A 17,040-nucleotide genomic window follows, 5' to 3' on the forward strand; every position below is an offset into this window, starting at 1 on the left:
TATGTACTGAAATTACTCTTATTTTAAATTTTTTTCATTAATGGCAAAAAAATGTTAGATTGTAGATAATCATCCAATTGGTGGAATTAAAGATAAGTAACCAAATGAGATGAGTAATGTTCTTAACAACTGAAAATGTAATTTAAATATAACGAAATTTTTTTACAATTATCTATGTATTCACTTTGAGCGCAATTCTGAAATCGCGCCCCCACTGAAGAACGATTGGTCGTCATTAGAAAAGGTAATTATTATGAAATCAAGCTTCCCGCTCCATTCATTAAGTGGCCAACCCTTAAATGTTGCTTTTCTACAAGCATGTGGAAATCAATTCATAGTAATGTCCTTTTATAATCACTACAAATCGTTCTCAAAGTGCCCAGTGGGGGCGCGATTTCAGAATTGCGCTCAAAGCGAATACTAGCCATACTGTGTTTTGGGCAATCAAAGAAATCGAGGCTACATTAAATATAAAACGAACATTGTTGTATTTTACTTACTTAGTTGTCGAAATAAATGATAGCTGTTTAAATAAATTGACTATACTGTTTAAAATGGTATTAGACTTAAACATGTTAGGGGCTTTTTTGTTTCTTTATCAATGTCTCCAAGTATTTTCATGAAGATTTTCTACTTTACTTAATATTAAACTTTTGCATTGACTATTGGAAATGCCCTTGAATAACATTGGTTCATAACGCTCCGTATTGCAAGAAATATGCTTTAGTTTGTTAAATAAATATTTAAAGTTAATATGCCAAAAAGTGTGTCACAACTTTTTTTACTAGTTATTTTTCATAGATTATTAAAACTTTATTCATAGATAATTCTATCCATAAGAATTATAACGATTTCGTCTTCAAGAGAAGGTGGACAGTTACAAGTATCTTAGTCAACGTAACAGTATAGCATGGTGTTGAAAATTTTTATATTAAAAAGTACTGCTGCCCGGACCTGTCGCTAAATGTCACTTAAAATTTTTTTATTCGCATCGTTGAGGCATTTTTCTTCCTTGTAATGCCTATATTCTGGCTTCAATTCCCACATGTTTCTATGCGGATTTTTCAAGTTGTAGTTGCATACTTCATTTAAAATTTCTTTCAGATATACCTGGAAAATCGGCGAGTTATTATTTATGTGAGAAACAATAAATATTAATATGTTATATGTTTTTAACTTACAATGGGTTGTCTTGTTATTTTAACGAGATCTTTTATATTATAATATTGATGTTTTTCAAAAGCAGCAAATAATATGTCCAAAACAACTTCCTTATCATCTCTAATTTTTTTCCCTTCAGCCTTTTTTTTCTCTGCATATTCTATCTGCATCAAAAAAGTTTATTACGTATAAATATAGACACGTTATTGTATCTAAAATATATACGTAGATTATAGAGATCTATGTCAATATTTTTATACACTTAGATATAACTCAAAATTTAACTAATTCAATTAAATTTTGTTCTAAGCATTACTCATACAAGAAGGTTTAAGTAAGGTTTAATATAACGCTTCTAGTTAGGATGGGACTTCTTAAAAGTTAAAAAAAAATGGTGCTAAAAAACTATTGATGGCAATTCCTACTGCAGAAGCAGCTGCACGACAAATAATTTTCTGAAATTTTCAGTTGGTACTTCTGCTTAGTTAATCCAGAATGGATGCATTCTGTTGTCAACTATTTTATTCGCTTTTATAATAGCTTAGTCAGTAGTATTCTGAATCATGTAACTTTAGAACTTAAGTTTGCTAACTCTAATTCGTTTAGGTTATTAGAGTTGTTTCAGAGTTAAGGTTAAAGATAAAACATAATTATTAACGTTTTTAAAAAAGAATTTTCATTACACATCACAACGCTTTTTATAACAGGTAACTGCAATTGATATAGAGGACACCAATCCGTTGAAAAAAAAGTTTCAGCGTTACCTAACCCTGGACCCAATCAGGAAGAGTAATATGGTGCTCATTTGAGCTTTCACATTTTTTTTTACAGTTAGTACTCATATGGACGGTCACCAAACATTCGGCCGAACCTGTTTGCCTCCCGACCTATTCCAGGTATCAAAACAGTCAATAGACCATTAAGTTCGTTTTCAAACACTCTTGCTATGCGTCAGCAAATTGTATGGTCAATGAAGACAAAAGAATATTTTTCTTTAACAAAATATACTAGACGAAGATCGTCACCTAGATAAATATAAATTGTTTGAAGCCAACGCAACATTATTCTGTAAGAAAAATAACCATATTTTCCAGAATGTCAACCCTCGACATACTTATCGCTCACCCTAAAAGATGTAAACAGGAATTACGTTGGTATGCTTATTAAACATTCATCTGGAAGACATAAAAGAGGAATGGCAGATAAAAAAGGGGTACAGTCTGAAGGAAAAAAATTTTTAGTTCAAAAATAACATATTATACAGCGATATAAGCTGACACAATAATAGGTTTAAAAAATATGATGAGTAATTGAAAAAAAAAATTACAATAACAATTTGCAAAAAGAATTAATAAAAAAGGCAGACAAAGGGGTATCTGTCCCAATTATGGACCCTTTAAGAAAAATTTCGAGCTTAACTTTATTTTGTGTCTAACGGTCAATAGAACTACACCTTGTATGATAACGTATAAGTCGTTTGATTCTTTTTTAATAATATCAAATTTTTTTTTATCAAAAAGTTTTGTTATTTTTATTTTAATGATGAAACAAGAAAAAAAAATTTTGTCCGTATTACGGACCCCCTCGATGGACTTTGAACCTATCGTGGACCCCCCTATTACGGACCCTGCCCATAATGTGGACCCCCCAATTATGGACCCTGTCCATAATGTAAAAAAATATTTGTATGTAATTAAATAAATATTTGAGATTTATTTATGAGTACTTCTCACACTTTTAACAAAATATATGACTAGGCACTTTTTAAGATGAGTTTTTAAGAACAAATTGTTATATAAAACTAATTTTGTGATAATTACTATTACTTTTTTTTATTATAATAATCTTATATTTTTGATGACTTTATAATGGTTGTTTAGTCTTCTTGGTGCGTTTTTTAAGAGGCATTTTATGTTGTTTTTTCTTTACTTTTAGAATAAAAACAACAGCTCGAAGTTATGGAGTTAAAGGTTATGTGTTCACTCAATACTGGCGGAATAAAGGGTCCATAATAGAGACAGAGCCGATAATCATGGCTGTATTGTGGACCCTCTAATAATGTATATAAATATACATTTTAGGAGTATAATTTGTTTTTATCATTTTTCTGAAACTCTTATTGATATTTTTAACAATTTTTTGAGTTCAAATAATACTCCTAATTTTTTATACAGCATTTTAAAAATATGAGTATCTTACGGTTTTCAACAAGGCATGATGAAGAAAATAGTCAAAAGCGTTGTGTAACTTTTTAATATATTATTTTAATGATATAACATTATTTAAATGCTATTATTTGTCATTATTATGGTGAATTAGAGAGAAAATAACAACTTAAAAAATAATTCATTGTGCTATTGAAACACTCGTTTAACTTATCATTAATAATGTGATAATGGGTCCACGATAGGGACAGGGTCTATAATTGGGACAGATACCCAAGCTAGATTCTGTACGAATCAAAAATTACAAAAAAGGACATTTAAAGATTAGTCTAAAAAAGGGTTCAGACACCATTAATACAGAAAAATGAATCAAAGAGAGTGATTTATTTCAGTTAAGTCGGCATATAAAGGCTTGAGGACGAAAAAGTAACCAGGAGTCTGTTTCATACAAAATGAGCAAGTAAATTAAAAAAAAAAGATGAAGAGGAAAAAAGCGCTAAAAAAGTACTAATAAATGTAAGTTAATTGAGCAGGATGAAAAAGAATTACTGTAACTGTTGCTGAGCAATAAGGAAAAACTTGGACCCCACCGGTTCTAAAGGAACAAAAAAATTTGCGATGAAATAAAAAATCAGCTGGCAAGCTAACCATAAAATGTGGTCATAGAGGAATAACAGGAAACCATGTGTGAGGAGACAAAATAGGTTTCAAAACTGACGCAGAAAAAATAAAATGTTAATCCATGGAGATGAAGGAGAAAATAAGAAATATTTGCGTTAGAAAAGACGAAAGATAAAAGAAGAGCTGACCTATTATATTTGTTGAGACAGATACGATTGAGATTTTTACCAGTTTATTTAAAAATTTAAGAATATTTAGCAGACTGAGAATTGAGGAGCCACTAAAAAAAGCTCGAATCATAAGAAAGGTAGGAACGCAGGTATATAATAATAATAATCTGAAAACTAGTGCAAAACATTAAATAAATAGTAAAAAATTTTAAATTGCACATAAACATACAAGAAATGAAAAGACCACCTTACGTTTCCTAGTATAAAAATCAATTCAAATTATTCATTGTAATAACAAAAATTTTGCGTGTCAATCAAAAAAATAAAGATATAATTATTGTTTATCAAGATAAACTTTTGTCTGTCAAAATACTACAAAAATCTCAAAGTTTTTCTGTTATACACGGGCTCTTATGGAGAGGTCGTCGCGAGCTCGATTAATCTGAAATCGCTGCCAAAGATACGTATTCTCGTATAAATTGTTTAAATTTCCAAAAAGTTTTAGAAGGCCTAGCTCTATAGTTTATGAGATGTTCTAATGTAAAGTAGCACATTTTGCCAAAAATTTGATGAAAACAGAGCAAACAAATGACTAGATCCTAACTGCGCATGGGCGAGTACATTTACTGACAAAAATTCATCGTTACGAGAAGAGAAAGGTGTACAGTCAGCTCAGATCTCGATGCACCCAACTTTTAACGCATATTGTACCAGGATAACTCCTTCAATATTATTATATAACTATATGAAGTTGAAATATTTTAACATGTACTTTTATGGCATTATAAAATTATATATATTAGTTCAAGTTTTATGGAGTCATATAAGATTAAAGACCCTGGAAGTTTCGCGTTAAGAAAATGGCGATTTTTATCAGCCACTTTAAAACCCCTTATAAATTTCGAAGAAAGAGTATTTCTCCTTTCCCCACTTTAATTAAAGCGGCAATATAAAACTTTTGTTATTATATATCAAATAAGTACATGTGTTAACTAATTTATTTTCCTAATCGAAAGAGCCCACCAACGTCTTACCAAGTCCTTTGTCGTATACTTGTTCATAATAAATTAACATATTAGTAACAGAATACAGCTACGATATCTTAGTGTTTAGCGTACTAGCTGAATAAGGCCAGACAGCGGGGACGATTACACGTGGAATAATGAATATTTTGGGTGGGACCAAGGTTTTCATTGATTTCCATATTTTTTTGACGCTAAACAAGAATATGACCGCGTGGTAAGGTGAAAACGTGAGCTTTTTTTTTTAAATCAACAAAATTTTAAGAAAAATTGTTTTTTTTTTTTACCTTTTACTTAATATCTCTGTTCCTTTGCATTTTTTTTCTTTACTTTATTGTGTACTTTTTTACTCCTTGGATAATCATTGAAATTTTAATGCCCAGAACGAGTCGCTAAGTATTATTGTTTATCCACAAACAGCCTTCGAAGTTGCAAAAAAGCTGTTTTCTTCGACATTAAATATCTCGCGAACAAATGTACGTAGATACTTCAAATTGTCTGATATCGTTGCCTATCACGGTCTTAATAAGTGCACAATTTTAGCAAGATCGATTTTAAGCTTTTTAATTAATGAACGATTAAATTTTGTTTTGATTTTTAACTGCAAAATGCACCGTATCCTTTCTTGAACAGCTACATCAACCAATCCAAGCTAAAAATGTAAGAAATATTTCAAGTTTTATAGCCCATTAAAATTTTTGGAAAATTTTAGCTTCGACCGATTTCATAACAATTTATTTAGCCATAATAGTTTACGACACGCGCATAAAACCAGTAACTTTATAATTTTAGCATTTGCAGTTTCTAAACTAAAAAGTGCTTTTAAAAACACAGATCTAAAAAAAAAATATTGTTCTTCGACATTCTGGAACCGAGATAATTTTAAAAAAATTTTAATTCCTGTACCTTTGTTTATTGACCTTTTGGGCTAAAACTTTTACAGGTTTAAGTTCAATGCTGATACTTTTATTTAAAAAATGCAAACGTATGGTAAACAGCCGGCGAATAAATAAAAAACAAAGAGTAAGACACGTCCGAGCGCGTGGTTCGAGCTGTACGTTTGGCGGTAGTAGGGAAGTAAAAAACATACTTATCGATTTAAATTATCTGCGTTTGTGGAAACATCGTTCTCTCAGCTCCCAAGGTTCTTTCTTGCAAAATTCTTTTCGTACTTAATTTAGGGCAGCTTGACGAAAGATTAACGAATATTATCATTATTTTTATCAATAATGAATATTTAGGGTTTCAAGCGTACTTATTTTGATGAATGAAATTTTCAAACATACTTTATTCATTTATGTGCCTTTATTGTAACGGAAATGACTTCTGCATTTTTAAGTATTATTATATTTTCTGATTGTTAAAAAAAAAAAAAAAAGATAATACTTTAATTTCCAAAATAATGAAAATTTACAATAATTAAGGGCCGAAAAAAAAAAATTCAATCCTTAATCAATCAGAAAGTTAATCGATTTTGCCAAAATTTTGTGCGTTTATCAACACTGATATAGGCAACGATATCAGAGAATTTGAAGTATCTCCGTGCATTTGTCCATGAGATATTTAATGTCGAAGAAAACAGCACTTTTACAACATCGAAGGCTATTTGCGGATAAAAAATAACACTTAGCCACCTTTGTCAGGCCTTAAAATATTAATTATCATCCAAGGAATAAAAAAGTATACAACAAAGTGTAGCAAAAAATGCGAAGGCATAGAGACATTAAGGAAAAGGTAAAAAAAAGAACAATTTTTTTTTAACTTTTTGTTATTTTAAAAAAAAAACTTTAAGTTTTCAGCTTACCCCGTAGTCATATTTTTGTTTGGCGTCAAAAAATACATAAAAATCGATTCAAACTTTGCTTCCACTCAAAAAATTACCTCTTAACCACTCGTCATCTGATCTACATCATCGAAGAAACTCGAAGCGTTCTGGGTTCGGATTCCATCGAAAATTACCAAGGTTTTTCTAGGGAATTTTCTGGCAGATAAGGACCTAGAATGTCGAAAACCTCACTATCCGTTTATTAAAAATAAAATAAATTTGTTTGGTAGTATCTGGGTCTCCAGAGGCTTTCTTTTTAAAGAAAACCATCACTTGGCCAGCTAATGATAAAGTCACAAATCACTGAGGTTTAAAAAAGGTTGATACAGCAAATTGGATAATTTATTGAAAGAGATCCTTTGTGAACTTGATAACAGCAGGGGCGTGCTTAAGGCGGTCACTACGTCTTGTAAATAAAACTAAGCAGGAAAGAAGTTCAGTCGTTTAAGGAAACTTTACAAAGGCCTCCTTTAAGGTGGTTCTTTCATGACCCCTAAGTCAAAGGTGCAACTGTCAAGTTGATATTTATTAATACTGCTTTAATTTTTTAACGATTATTTGTTAATATGACTTATTGAGGCAAATTAAGTACTGATTTAAAATTTTAGATCATAATATGCAACATTAAAGTTTGAAGTAATGATTTTCTAAAATTCGCCCTTAACCTCAAAATACCAGCAGTAGATGCTTACCTATGCTTTCAATATAGTAAACGTAAATGTATGCCTGTGTTTCTTTTAATATCTTTTGATTAAGTCTGTGAACACATACATTTCAAGATAGCGGTACATTTGGAATTGCACAAGCTTTCTTGTGTCAGTTTTTTTCCTGAATTACGTTTAGCAAATAAATAACTAGGCTACAAGTTTCAGAAAAAAAATACTGAGTTGCTATAGGAGCACATGTTTAGAATTTAATTTTTATTTATCATTTTCTTGCGTTTATACTCGTTACTCTACTCCGAAATTTTGAGGGGCAGTGTATTGTAACTTAATAAATGATTCCAGGAGATTTCATGACATTTTGTTCATAATCATTTCATGAAAGAATCACCTTAAGAGAATTTCATGCTTCAGGAAAAACGAGGATAAGCAGGGGAAAAAAGGAACAAGCATGATAGAGGATAGGGTTCGGGTGTCAAAATCCATAAACACTACTATGACGTACAAACACGTACGCCAAGTAAACATATTGTAATTATATGTTATCGTAACAAATATTCATCATTACTGTTCAACATTTATTTGTAAGTTAAATATTTCTAACAAAATATTCTCATTACATAATCATAAGCCATAACGTCAGTTTTAAATATTTCTGGAAATTTTAGAACACAAGAAAAAATCGGGAATCTTTACATAGTGCCATCTGCGTTCATAAAAAGTGTGAGGTATATACAATAGCACTATTAAAATTTAATGGCTGTCACGCAAAAACGTGGTGGACCAGATTTAATTATAACTGTTAAATGTAATTGAAAATGGAAAGAAATAAAGATAGCTAAATCGAAATTGCTAAAAAATACATCAACAAATAATATTTCAAATATTTCACTCAAATCATTTCACACTAAATTACCACCAATTTAAAATGACATTTTCAAAAATCATAGTCTATCTCACGCGCATTTATTAATAACTTTGCATTCTAATGAGAAAATAAAAACACTTTTAAAAATTGATAAAATTATTTCGGCTGAAATTTCTTCAGGTCATGGAAAACTTACAAAACTAGTCATAAAACACATACTTAACTGTTCTAATAGAAATAAAAGGCCTTGGTTTAATAAATAAATGACTTTAAATTTTATAGTCAACCTTCACATTTATTCGTTCCAAATGTGACAGCTATTTCGATATCACAGGTTTTTCTTCAAATGCATGTATGTATTATTCAACTTACACATTCACCTCATGGTTCGACAACAATACAAAATACACACGTATCGTGCATAATCAACAAATGTATTGACATGAACTTTAAATTTAGTAAAGGTAAAATATTAAGGTTTAAATGTTATTCAATAAAACACCTAAATTTTTTAATTTATTAATATCTAATGCTTCTAGATAATAATTTTTTCCTATACCACATGTAAAAAGAATTTTCAAACTATTGTTGTAAATTTGATTACAATTATGTATATGGCTGGCAAAACTAGAAGTATACAAACGTGTTATGTATAAATTTTAGGTTACCGTTTTGTATTCCGGAGTGTGCAGGAACACTGTCAATTTTTTTTGCAGCCCCAAATTTTCATTTGGCTATTTGTAGTATCATCGAAAGTACAGAGTATTTTTACTGGTAAAATCAGCAGTTACTACCGTAACCCTCCCTAATCTTCAAGGGATTTTAAATCATAAATAAGATGACTACAGGCGTGTTCAATGGTATCATTCAGCGCAGGGCAGTAAGTGCATCTAGGTGATGCTTTCACCGTCATGCGATGGAGATAGGCATTAAACTGGCAATGCCCGGAAAGGAACTGGGTGAGATAAAAGTTTACCTCTCTGTATCATCTCTCCACCCATGGCCACAGATGTGGTATCAACCGGTGCGTCCATTTACCCACACTAGACTGACCCCACACCTGTTGCCACGTCGTCAACGTTTCCTCCCGCATGTCGCTATCGCTTTCATCGCTGGAGCCCAAGAACATCCTTCGCCGCTGCCGCGCAAGCAACACAACGGGAATCGTTCCTGCTATCACCATAGCAGCAGCGAAGGAGACCGTGCGATACGCGCACGCGATCCTTAGGGATCCGATAGGCTGCACCGAAGTGAGGCACTCTTGGATATCCCTTCTCGCGAGTGCGTTCATCCATACCTCCACTCTGTATAGCAAGATCGAGTTGGAGACCGACGCAAGAAGCCGTCTTTTAGCCTCCCGCGGAACTCCAACGTTCGGCATGAACCATACAAGCAGCCCGGACACCCAAGCGGTTTTATCGACTGCTCTCTTGATGTGCTCCCAGAAGGTGAGTCAAGAATCGATCCACACTCCCAAGTAGCGCACCACCGAACTCGCGCAGATGACCTTAACCGCAACGTTCAGGCAGAAGTGTCCCCCAAACCATCTCTGCCTGATGAGAACGATCATCTCCGTCTTATCAATCGCCAGCTCGAAACTTGCGAATGCAAACTCGAAGCTCGTATTTTGCGCTCGGCCTCCTCTCAGGATCTTGCTGTGATGTACAATGCTGTCATCAGCAAAGCCCGTCAGCTTGATCTCGGGGGGAATTTCAAGGCGCAGAATTTTGTTATAAACGAGGTTCCAGAGGTCGGGTCCAAGGGCAGATCCTTGTGCGATCCCCAACGTCAGGCGCCTCTCTCTTGATCCATTTTTTGTGTCGTACCAGAGTACTCGGTCCTGAAGATAACTGTCAAGGATCTTTCTCATCTAGTCCGGTACTCTCTAGCGTCCCAAAGCCCTTATTATGTCAAACCATTCGGCCGAGTTAAAAGTATTCTTCACGTCTAGAGTCACTAGGATGCAGACGCTCCTCGACTTATAAAAAGGTTTCCATGCCTTCTTAACCGACTCAAAAACCTCAGGCACAGCCATGACCGTCGAACGCCCATTTCGAAATCCGTACTGATTGTCTAAGAGGCTGACTTTTCCTCTTAAGCGAGATCTTATCAGCCTGTCAAGCATTCTCCCACAATTGTCCAACATACCTAAGGGTCGGAATTACGACGGGACCAGGGGGGGTATTTAGCCTTTGTCCAAAAAAAGAAGCCTTTAAATTTTCCAACGCTCACTAAACAGTCCAACGCGCAGGCACGCATTCAACATGTCCAGAAAAACAGATGGCCTCTCCACAGCTATGATCTTAAAGACTTCGAATGGCACCCTGCCCGGACCAGGAGCCTTATGCCCCGGCGCACAGTGAGCGAATTTGTTTTTTTTTGCTCAAAACCGAATATCATGCGAGTGTTAATAAATAGATTAGTAATTTTTTTTTTTTTATTTGCTTTCTTTAATGATAGACATTAAAAAAAGACTACAGAAAAGTCAGTAAAATTGAAACCTAATCTATAAATTTGTGGTAGAATTGGCCGAAATTTATTCTTATTACAGCTGAAAAAGAATAAAAAGACTCAACATCGCAAAAAATCGACATTTACCACTAATTTGTAGGTCAGGTTTCAATTCAACTGACTTTTCAATAGTTTTTTTTTTTAATCTCTATCATCGAAGAAAGAAAATAAAGAAAAAATTACTTATCTATCCATCAACATTCACAAGATATTAGGTTTTAGGTAAAAAAATCAAATTCGCCCAGTGTGCGGCGTCTCCGATGCTGCCGATCTCAATTTATTGAGGGTAAAGAGAGGCACTTGGTCTGCTCTTTTGTCCTTCCGCCTCCAGACGTGGTGCTCATAAAAGAGGCAAGAGATCGCCTTCTCCAAGAAAACAGGTTCTACCGGCGGCGCCGGGTCCAAGCCGCGCAGTCTTTTTAACGCAATCCGGTAGCCTATGCCTAACGTATCCTTATCCACTTCAGCGATGAGTTCGCGCCAGCATCAGTTCTTGCTCACTTCGACCGCTTTCAACAAGGCCTTTGTTGCTTTCCTATATGCGGCAACAGCTACCCCGGCGTTCTCACGAGTTCTGTGTCGCTGTGCGAGTCGCCGTAGGTGCTGCGCCTATCCGCGGAGGTCAGCTATTTCTTCAGTCTAGTAGTAGCATGAACGTCGAACCCCCCTGTCAGACATTTTGGGCATACACGCGTCATACCGTTCCTTGACACGTCTAACAGTGTCGCTCACGAAAGCTTCTACCTCCACTGGATTTGTGATCTTGTTTATATCAGCAGGAGGGGGCGCGCTTACCATGGCTTTCTGTAGCAAATCTCGATTAAAATTCGCTACATTCCACCCGACAACGCGCCTTTAGATGACTTCATGCAAACTCTCATAGCGGTCCTCCTTAATTATGAAGCTGACATACTAGTAATAACTGGCCGTGTAGACCTCCAAGACCTGCCAGTCGAACACCTGTACCACCATTTGTGACGACACCAGCGTAAGATCGATAACCGTGTTCCGGTTTTCAGGCCGCCTAAACGTTGCTGAACCAGCAGAGTTCATGACGATAAGGTCCAGCCTTGCAGCCATCTCCAACATTGAACCGCGTTAGCATTACTTCAGGGTGGAGCAACCAGGGAGACCATCGCGTCTCACAGGATTAGCCAACTAACTCACCACCATTTGCAAGAGGTGCCAATCCTCTCAAGTCCTAAAAAAGACTCGAAGTCCCTGTCTAGCACTCCATAGTAGGCCGCTGACCTAGCAAGCACCACTATAAGCTTGATGCTTTTTCTTGCTAATAGGAAAAAGTACCCAGAGCAGCATGGGTCCACATTAGCCTGCCTTTCAACTCCTGCCCCTTAGCCTTATTTTTGTTCTGATTAGGCCTCTCTCCTAGCCTCTTCGAGTGCTCTTCTAAATAAAGGGCAGCTCCCACTGCCTGCTTCGTGCTTGTTTTCCGTCGTTGTGCAAAGGAAGCACCGTGCTGGGCCTGGAAACTCTTTTTTCTGGTGGTTTGAGCTTCCACACCGGAAGCAAAGCTTGGATCTGTTTTCTTCTTTACAGTTGCCTTAGACATGTCCATATTCCAGGCATATGCAACATCTTGTTACTTTAATTCTTCTTCGGATTCGGTAGCTTACGAAGCCGACTCGTAATCTGCCTTCCTCTTCTGCTTGTAGGTATCAACCCCTAGAACTGCGTTGTATCAGTAACAAGCACACTTATCACTGAGCCAGTGCCGCTCTTTTTTATCTACCGTTATTAACGCCAGGCTTTGTTCTCTGGTATTGGGATTTAAGAGAGCTACGTCTGGCTCCTGGCTCCTAAGTTCAAAAGTCCTAGCGAAAGCCTCTTTCACCTCATCTTCTTCTACAATAGCATCCAGGTCTCGAACCTCTAGTTTCACTTTTTTGTTGCTCATTTTGACAGTACCCTGTCCGGCTATCAACTTTTTAATTTGAGGAGACACGTCTTTGAGGCCTCCCCAGAATGCGTAGGGCCTGCAGCAGTCACCCGGGCTTTCACCGTATCGGAACTGCCGGTGGATTTTCTCAGAGAGGTTACCGCCTGTACAAGTTTTTCATCGACGTTTTTCATATTGGCATCTTTTTTAATGTTGTACTGACCCGCGAAGACCAACACTACCTTTTTTTCTGAAAATAAATATTTGGGAAAGGTTAAAACCAGAGCAGTAGCCCTCTCTGTTACCGAAGAGAACCGCTACTTGCTCAGGCCGGCCAGGAGGCGCCGCTCTCCCTCATTCCCACCTGCGGAGACTGACCTGGCGTTGAGTAACAAGTCTAAGAATGGTGTTCATAAGTAATGTATGTATATGTTGGGACACTACGGTCATTTCAGCGAGACGAGCAGCAACGTACAGTCCCACGACCGCGCAGACAACCCAACAAAACGAGCTAGCGTAAGGCACTAAGGTGCCGCCACATAGCTGCCTCAGTGGTAGTAAGCCTAGATTAGTCAGCCCACAACGTCTTTTTTGATCCGTAAGTGTCCCTGTGTTTGTTTAGTGAGAGTGTGTGATGCATGTATCTGAGAAGAACTCCACTGAGCCAGTGCCGCTTTCTTTTATCTACCGTTATTAACGCCAGGCTTTGTTCTCTGGTTTTAGGATTTAAGAGAGCTATGTCTGGCTCCTGGCTTCAAAGTCTAAAAGTTCTAGCGAAAGCCTCTTTCACCTCAACTTCCTCTACAAAAGCATCCGGGTGTCGAACCTCTAGTTTCACTTTTTTGTTGCTCATTTTGACAGTACCCTGTCCGGCTACCAACTTTTCAATTCTCTGAGAGAATGCTATTGCATTCTCTACACCTTTGGCTTTAATAAGTATGTCTCCTTTTTTTGTGGTGAATCATTTTGGACTGCCACATTAGCCTTATTAGGGTTACAGTTAGCCTTCATCGTCTTCAGCACCTTTGCAAAGGTCTGCCCTTTGACCATCTTCACTACTACAGTTGTTGTCGCGGCACCACTCTCCCTCAGTCTCACCCACGAAGACTGCTATGGTGTTTAGTAACAAGTTTAAGAATGGTGTTCATGTGTAATGTATGTATATGTTGGTTCACTACAGTCATCTTAGCGAGACGAGCGGCAGGTGTACAGTCCCGAGACCACGCAGACAACCCAACAAAACGGGCTGGCGTAACGCACTAAGGTGCCGCCATATAGCTTCCTCAGTGGTAGTAAGTCTAAATTAGTCGGCCCACCACGTCTTTTTTGTTTATGAGGCGTATAGCCATTTCAGATGTGGTTACCCAGACTTACCCGGGCCTCATCATCCGGCTTCACCCGCCGCTAGGCCTCCAACGCAAGCCCGGAAAAGGACCCGCCACACGCAACCCAGAACAATCCGTAAGTATCCCTGTGTTTGTTTAGTGAGAGTGTGATGCATGCATCTAAGAATGTTGTAACCGGCTCTTACTTCTATACATGACGGGTGCTAGTTTTTGTTGGTCCGCATTAAGCATTGAGGGGCTACTCACGGCGGCAGCAGAAAGCGAAGAACAAGGAGCACAAGCAGGGCCGGCCCATGCATCCACATCGATAAAGACAGAGGGCATGAGTCTCCGGTCCACCCCGCTGCAGATACACACGCCTCCTAATCGACGCTCACCACCACCACCACAGAGAGTCACCCCAACTGCTTATCGTCACCTCATATTTCAAGAGGATGCCTTTATCTGCCATCCGGGAAAGCGCCCGGTATGGATAAACTAGCAAAACCCCACCCGGAAGTAGTAGTGGAAGTAAAGAAAGTAGTAGTAGCAGCAGAAGCATTGGCAGTGGCAGCAGCAGCAGTAGTAGCAGTAGCAGTAATAGTAGCAGTAGGCCCAGCACCCTGTCTTGCGCTCCATAATAGGCTACTAACTTAGCAAGCGCCACTATAAGCTTGATGCTTTCCCTTGCTGATGAGTAAAAGTAGTCAGCGCAGCGTGGGTCCACATTAGCCTACCTTTCAACTCAGGGCCTTCTCACCTTATAAGTGCTCTGATTGGGCCGTTTTCCTTATCTCTTCTAAAGCTCTTTTAAATAATGGGTGGCTCCTACTACCAGATTCGTACTTATTGTCCGTCGTTGGACAGAAAAAATACCGTGCTGGGCCTGGGCACCCTTTCTTTCGTTGGTTGCCGCTCTTACACCGGAAGCAAAGCTTGGACATATTCTCTTTTATGCATCCGCTTTAGACATGCCCATATCGTTTCTGCAACATCTTGTTACTTTAATTCTTCGTTAAATTTAGCAGCTTAAGAAACAGACTCTTGACCTGCCTTCACCCTCTGCTTATCAAGCACTTGCTTTGTCTACCGTTTTTTTTTTTTTTTTTTTTTTTTCTACCGGGTAAACATGTAAGCCTACTAGCCTGGTTGCGGGGGCCACCTACCTTACCACCTATGTGTGAGGGTGTATTGCCACACCCATTTTCCAAACTTTTTTCCTTACATCCTACCTGAATCCATGGGCACAGTGTGAGTATCTCCGTTGGAACACCTTGCCAGTTAAACTGACACTCTCTGCACCAATGGTTAATCGGGTCCACTCACCACTGTGTAGCCTTTCCCCGGAGAAGACTCCATTACTTCAGGATGTCTACTCGTTGCCGGTGCTCTCTGCCGAAGCATCGGATCCAGGCTAATTAGCATCTCTGGAGAAGCCCCATGTTTCAGAAACCACTCCTCGTCTGTAAGGCCAGCGATCCCTGCCCGACGCCTGGCATCGAGTCTGCTAATCTCTTCCTATAGCTCTAACACTGTTTCGGATTCACTCAGGCCCGAAAACCTATGGGGCAAGGAAAAATCTGGAATCACTCTGAAGGAAAATTCCACGGAAAAACTGGCCTCGAAACAGCCAGGGTTACATAGGAACTTTTACCGATAAAAATAGTTTTTGAAAAAATCTGCATTTACCAGGAATCGAACCCACGACCCCTAGAACTACGTCGTATCAGTAACAAGCACACTTAGACTGAGCCAGTGCCGCTCTCTTTTATCTACCGTTATTAACGTCAGCCGTTGCTCTCTGGTATTAAGTTTGAAGAGAGCTCTTTCAGGCTCCTGGCTATTTAGTCCAAAAGTCTTAATAAAAGCCTCTCTAACCTCGTCTTTCTCGACAACAGCGTCTAGGTCTCGGACCTCTAGTGTCTTTTTTTTGGTGCTTATTTTGGCAGTTCCCCGTCTGGCTACCAAATTTTTAATTTGCTGTAAGAATGCATTCGCATCCTTTACACTTTTGGCTTTTATAAGTATGTCTTCTTTTTTTGTGGTGACAACACTTTGGACTGCGGCATTGACCTTGTCAGGGTCAAAGTTCGCCTTCATTCACTACAGTACATTAACAAACGTCTGACCTTCCGTCATCTTCACCAATATTGTTGTCGTCGCGTCTACTTTTTTCTGCTTGCTTTTTCTGTCGCTCTGGAGAACCTCTTCTAGTTGGCCTCTGCCTGTTTTATTTATCTTAAAAGACAGGGCTTGTTGCCGTTTTTCAGGGCTGTCTGATGGACTCCTGTTGCTTTAAACTCGCTCTATTTCCTTAAGGGCAGTGTTCAGGGTTTTTTTTTTAACATGATGTCGGAAATTATCTCTTCTTGTTCCAACAGTACATCTTCAGGGATTCAAGGGACTCCTTTCAACCTTTTGTAAACACTTCTTCTTTGGAAAGTAAGCCTTGTCTAATCACCTCTGCTTCTTTAAGGCGTTTAAGAGCAGTTTTGAGACCATTTTTAACAGCGCTTGCCATGTTTTCGTACTTATCATGAATTACTTTCAGCGTCTCTTGAATTACTTTCGTTGCCGATTCAACTTGCTCAATTTGTTGCTATCACTTTATTTTTAGCTCAGCAATATTATTTTCCAAAGAGGTGAGCTCCTCCTAGGTCTGGTTGCAAAAATTTGTTACGTTGCTGTCCTAGCTGACGTGATTGCCTATGCTAGAAAGGCTTCGTCTCCATCCTGCACCTGTAAGAAAAGGTCATGAAATATTCAACAGTCCCTGTTAGCTATAAGAAACGTCTTTGTGGCCCCCCTCAGAA

At 37.7% G+C, this 17,040-nt stretch overlaps 2 protein-coding genes across 2 annotated transcripts in view; one reads left to right on the forward strand and one right to left on the reverse strand.

Annotated features, from left to right (window-relative positions):
* LOC106647629 (uncharacterized protein CG5902) overlaps positions 1–17,040 on the forward strand; it is a 278,297-nt gene that overhangs the window by 227,217 nt on the left and 34,040 nt on the right. The gene's annotated exons all lie outside the window — the stretch shown is intronic.
* TfIIFbeta (transcription factor TFIIFbeta) overlaps positions 695–17,040 on the reverse strand; it is a 134,856-nt gene continuing 118,510 nt past the window's right edge. Inside the window, exons 5-6 of the mRNA XM_014364129.3 lie at positions 1,182–1,325; positions 695–1,110 (exon numbers count right to left, since the gene is read on the reverse strand). Of these exons, the coding sequence (XP_014219615.2) occupies positions 961–1,110; positions 1,182–1,325 (294 nt within the window). The 3' untranslated portion in view covers positions 695–960. The remainder of the gene's footprint in view (positions 1,111–1,181; positions 1,326–17,040) is intronic.

The sequence above is a fragment of the Copidosoma floridanum genome, unplaced genomic scaffold (assembly GCF_036245765.1).
Source record: "Copidosoma floridanum isolate Cflo_tuat_1 unplaced genomic scaffold, Cflo_Japanese_pri ptg000008l, whole genome shotgun sequence".
NCBI lineage: Eukaryota > Metazoa > Arthropoda > Insecta > Hymenoptera > Encyrtidae > Copidosoma > Copidosoma floridanum.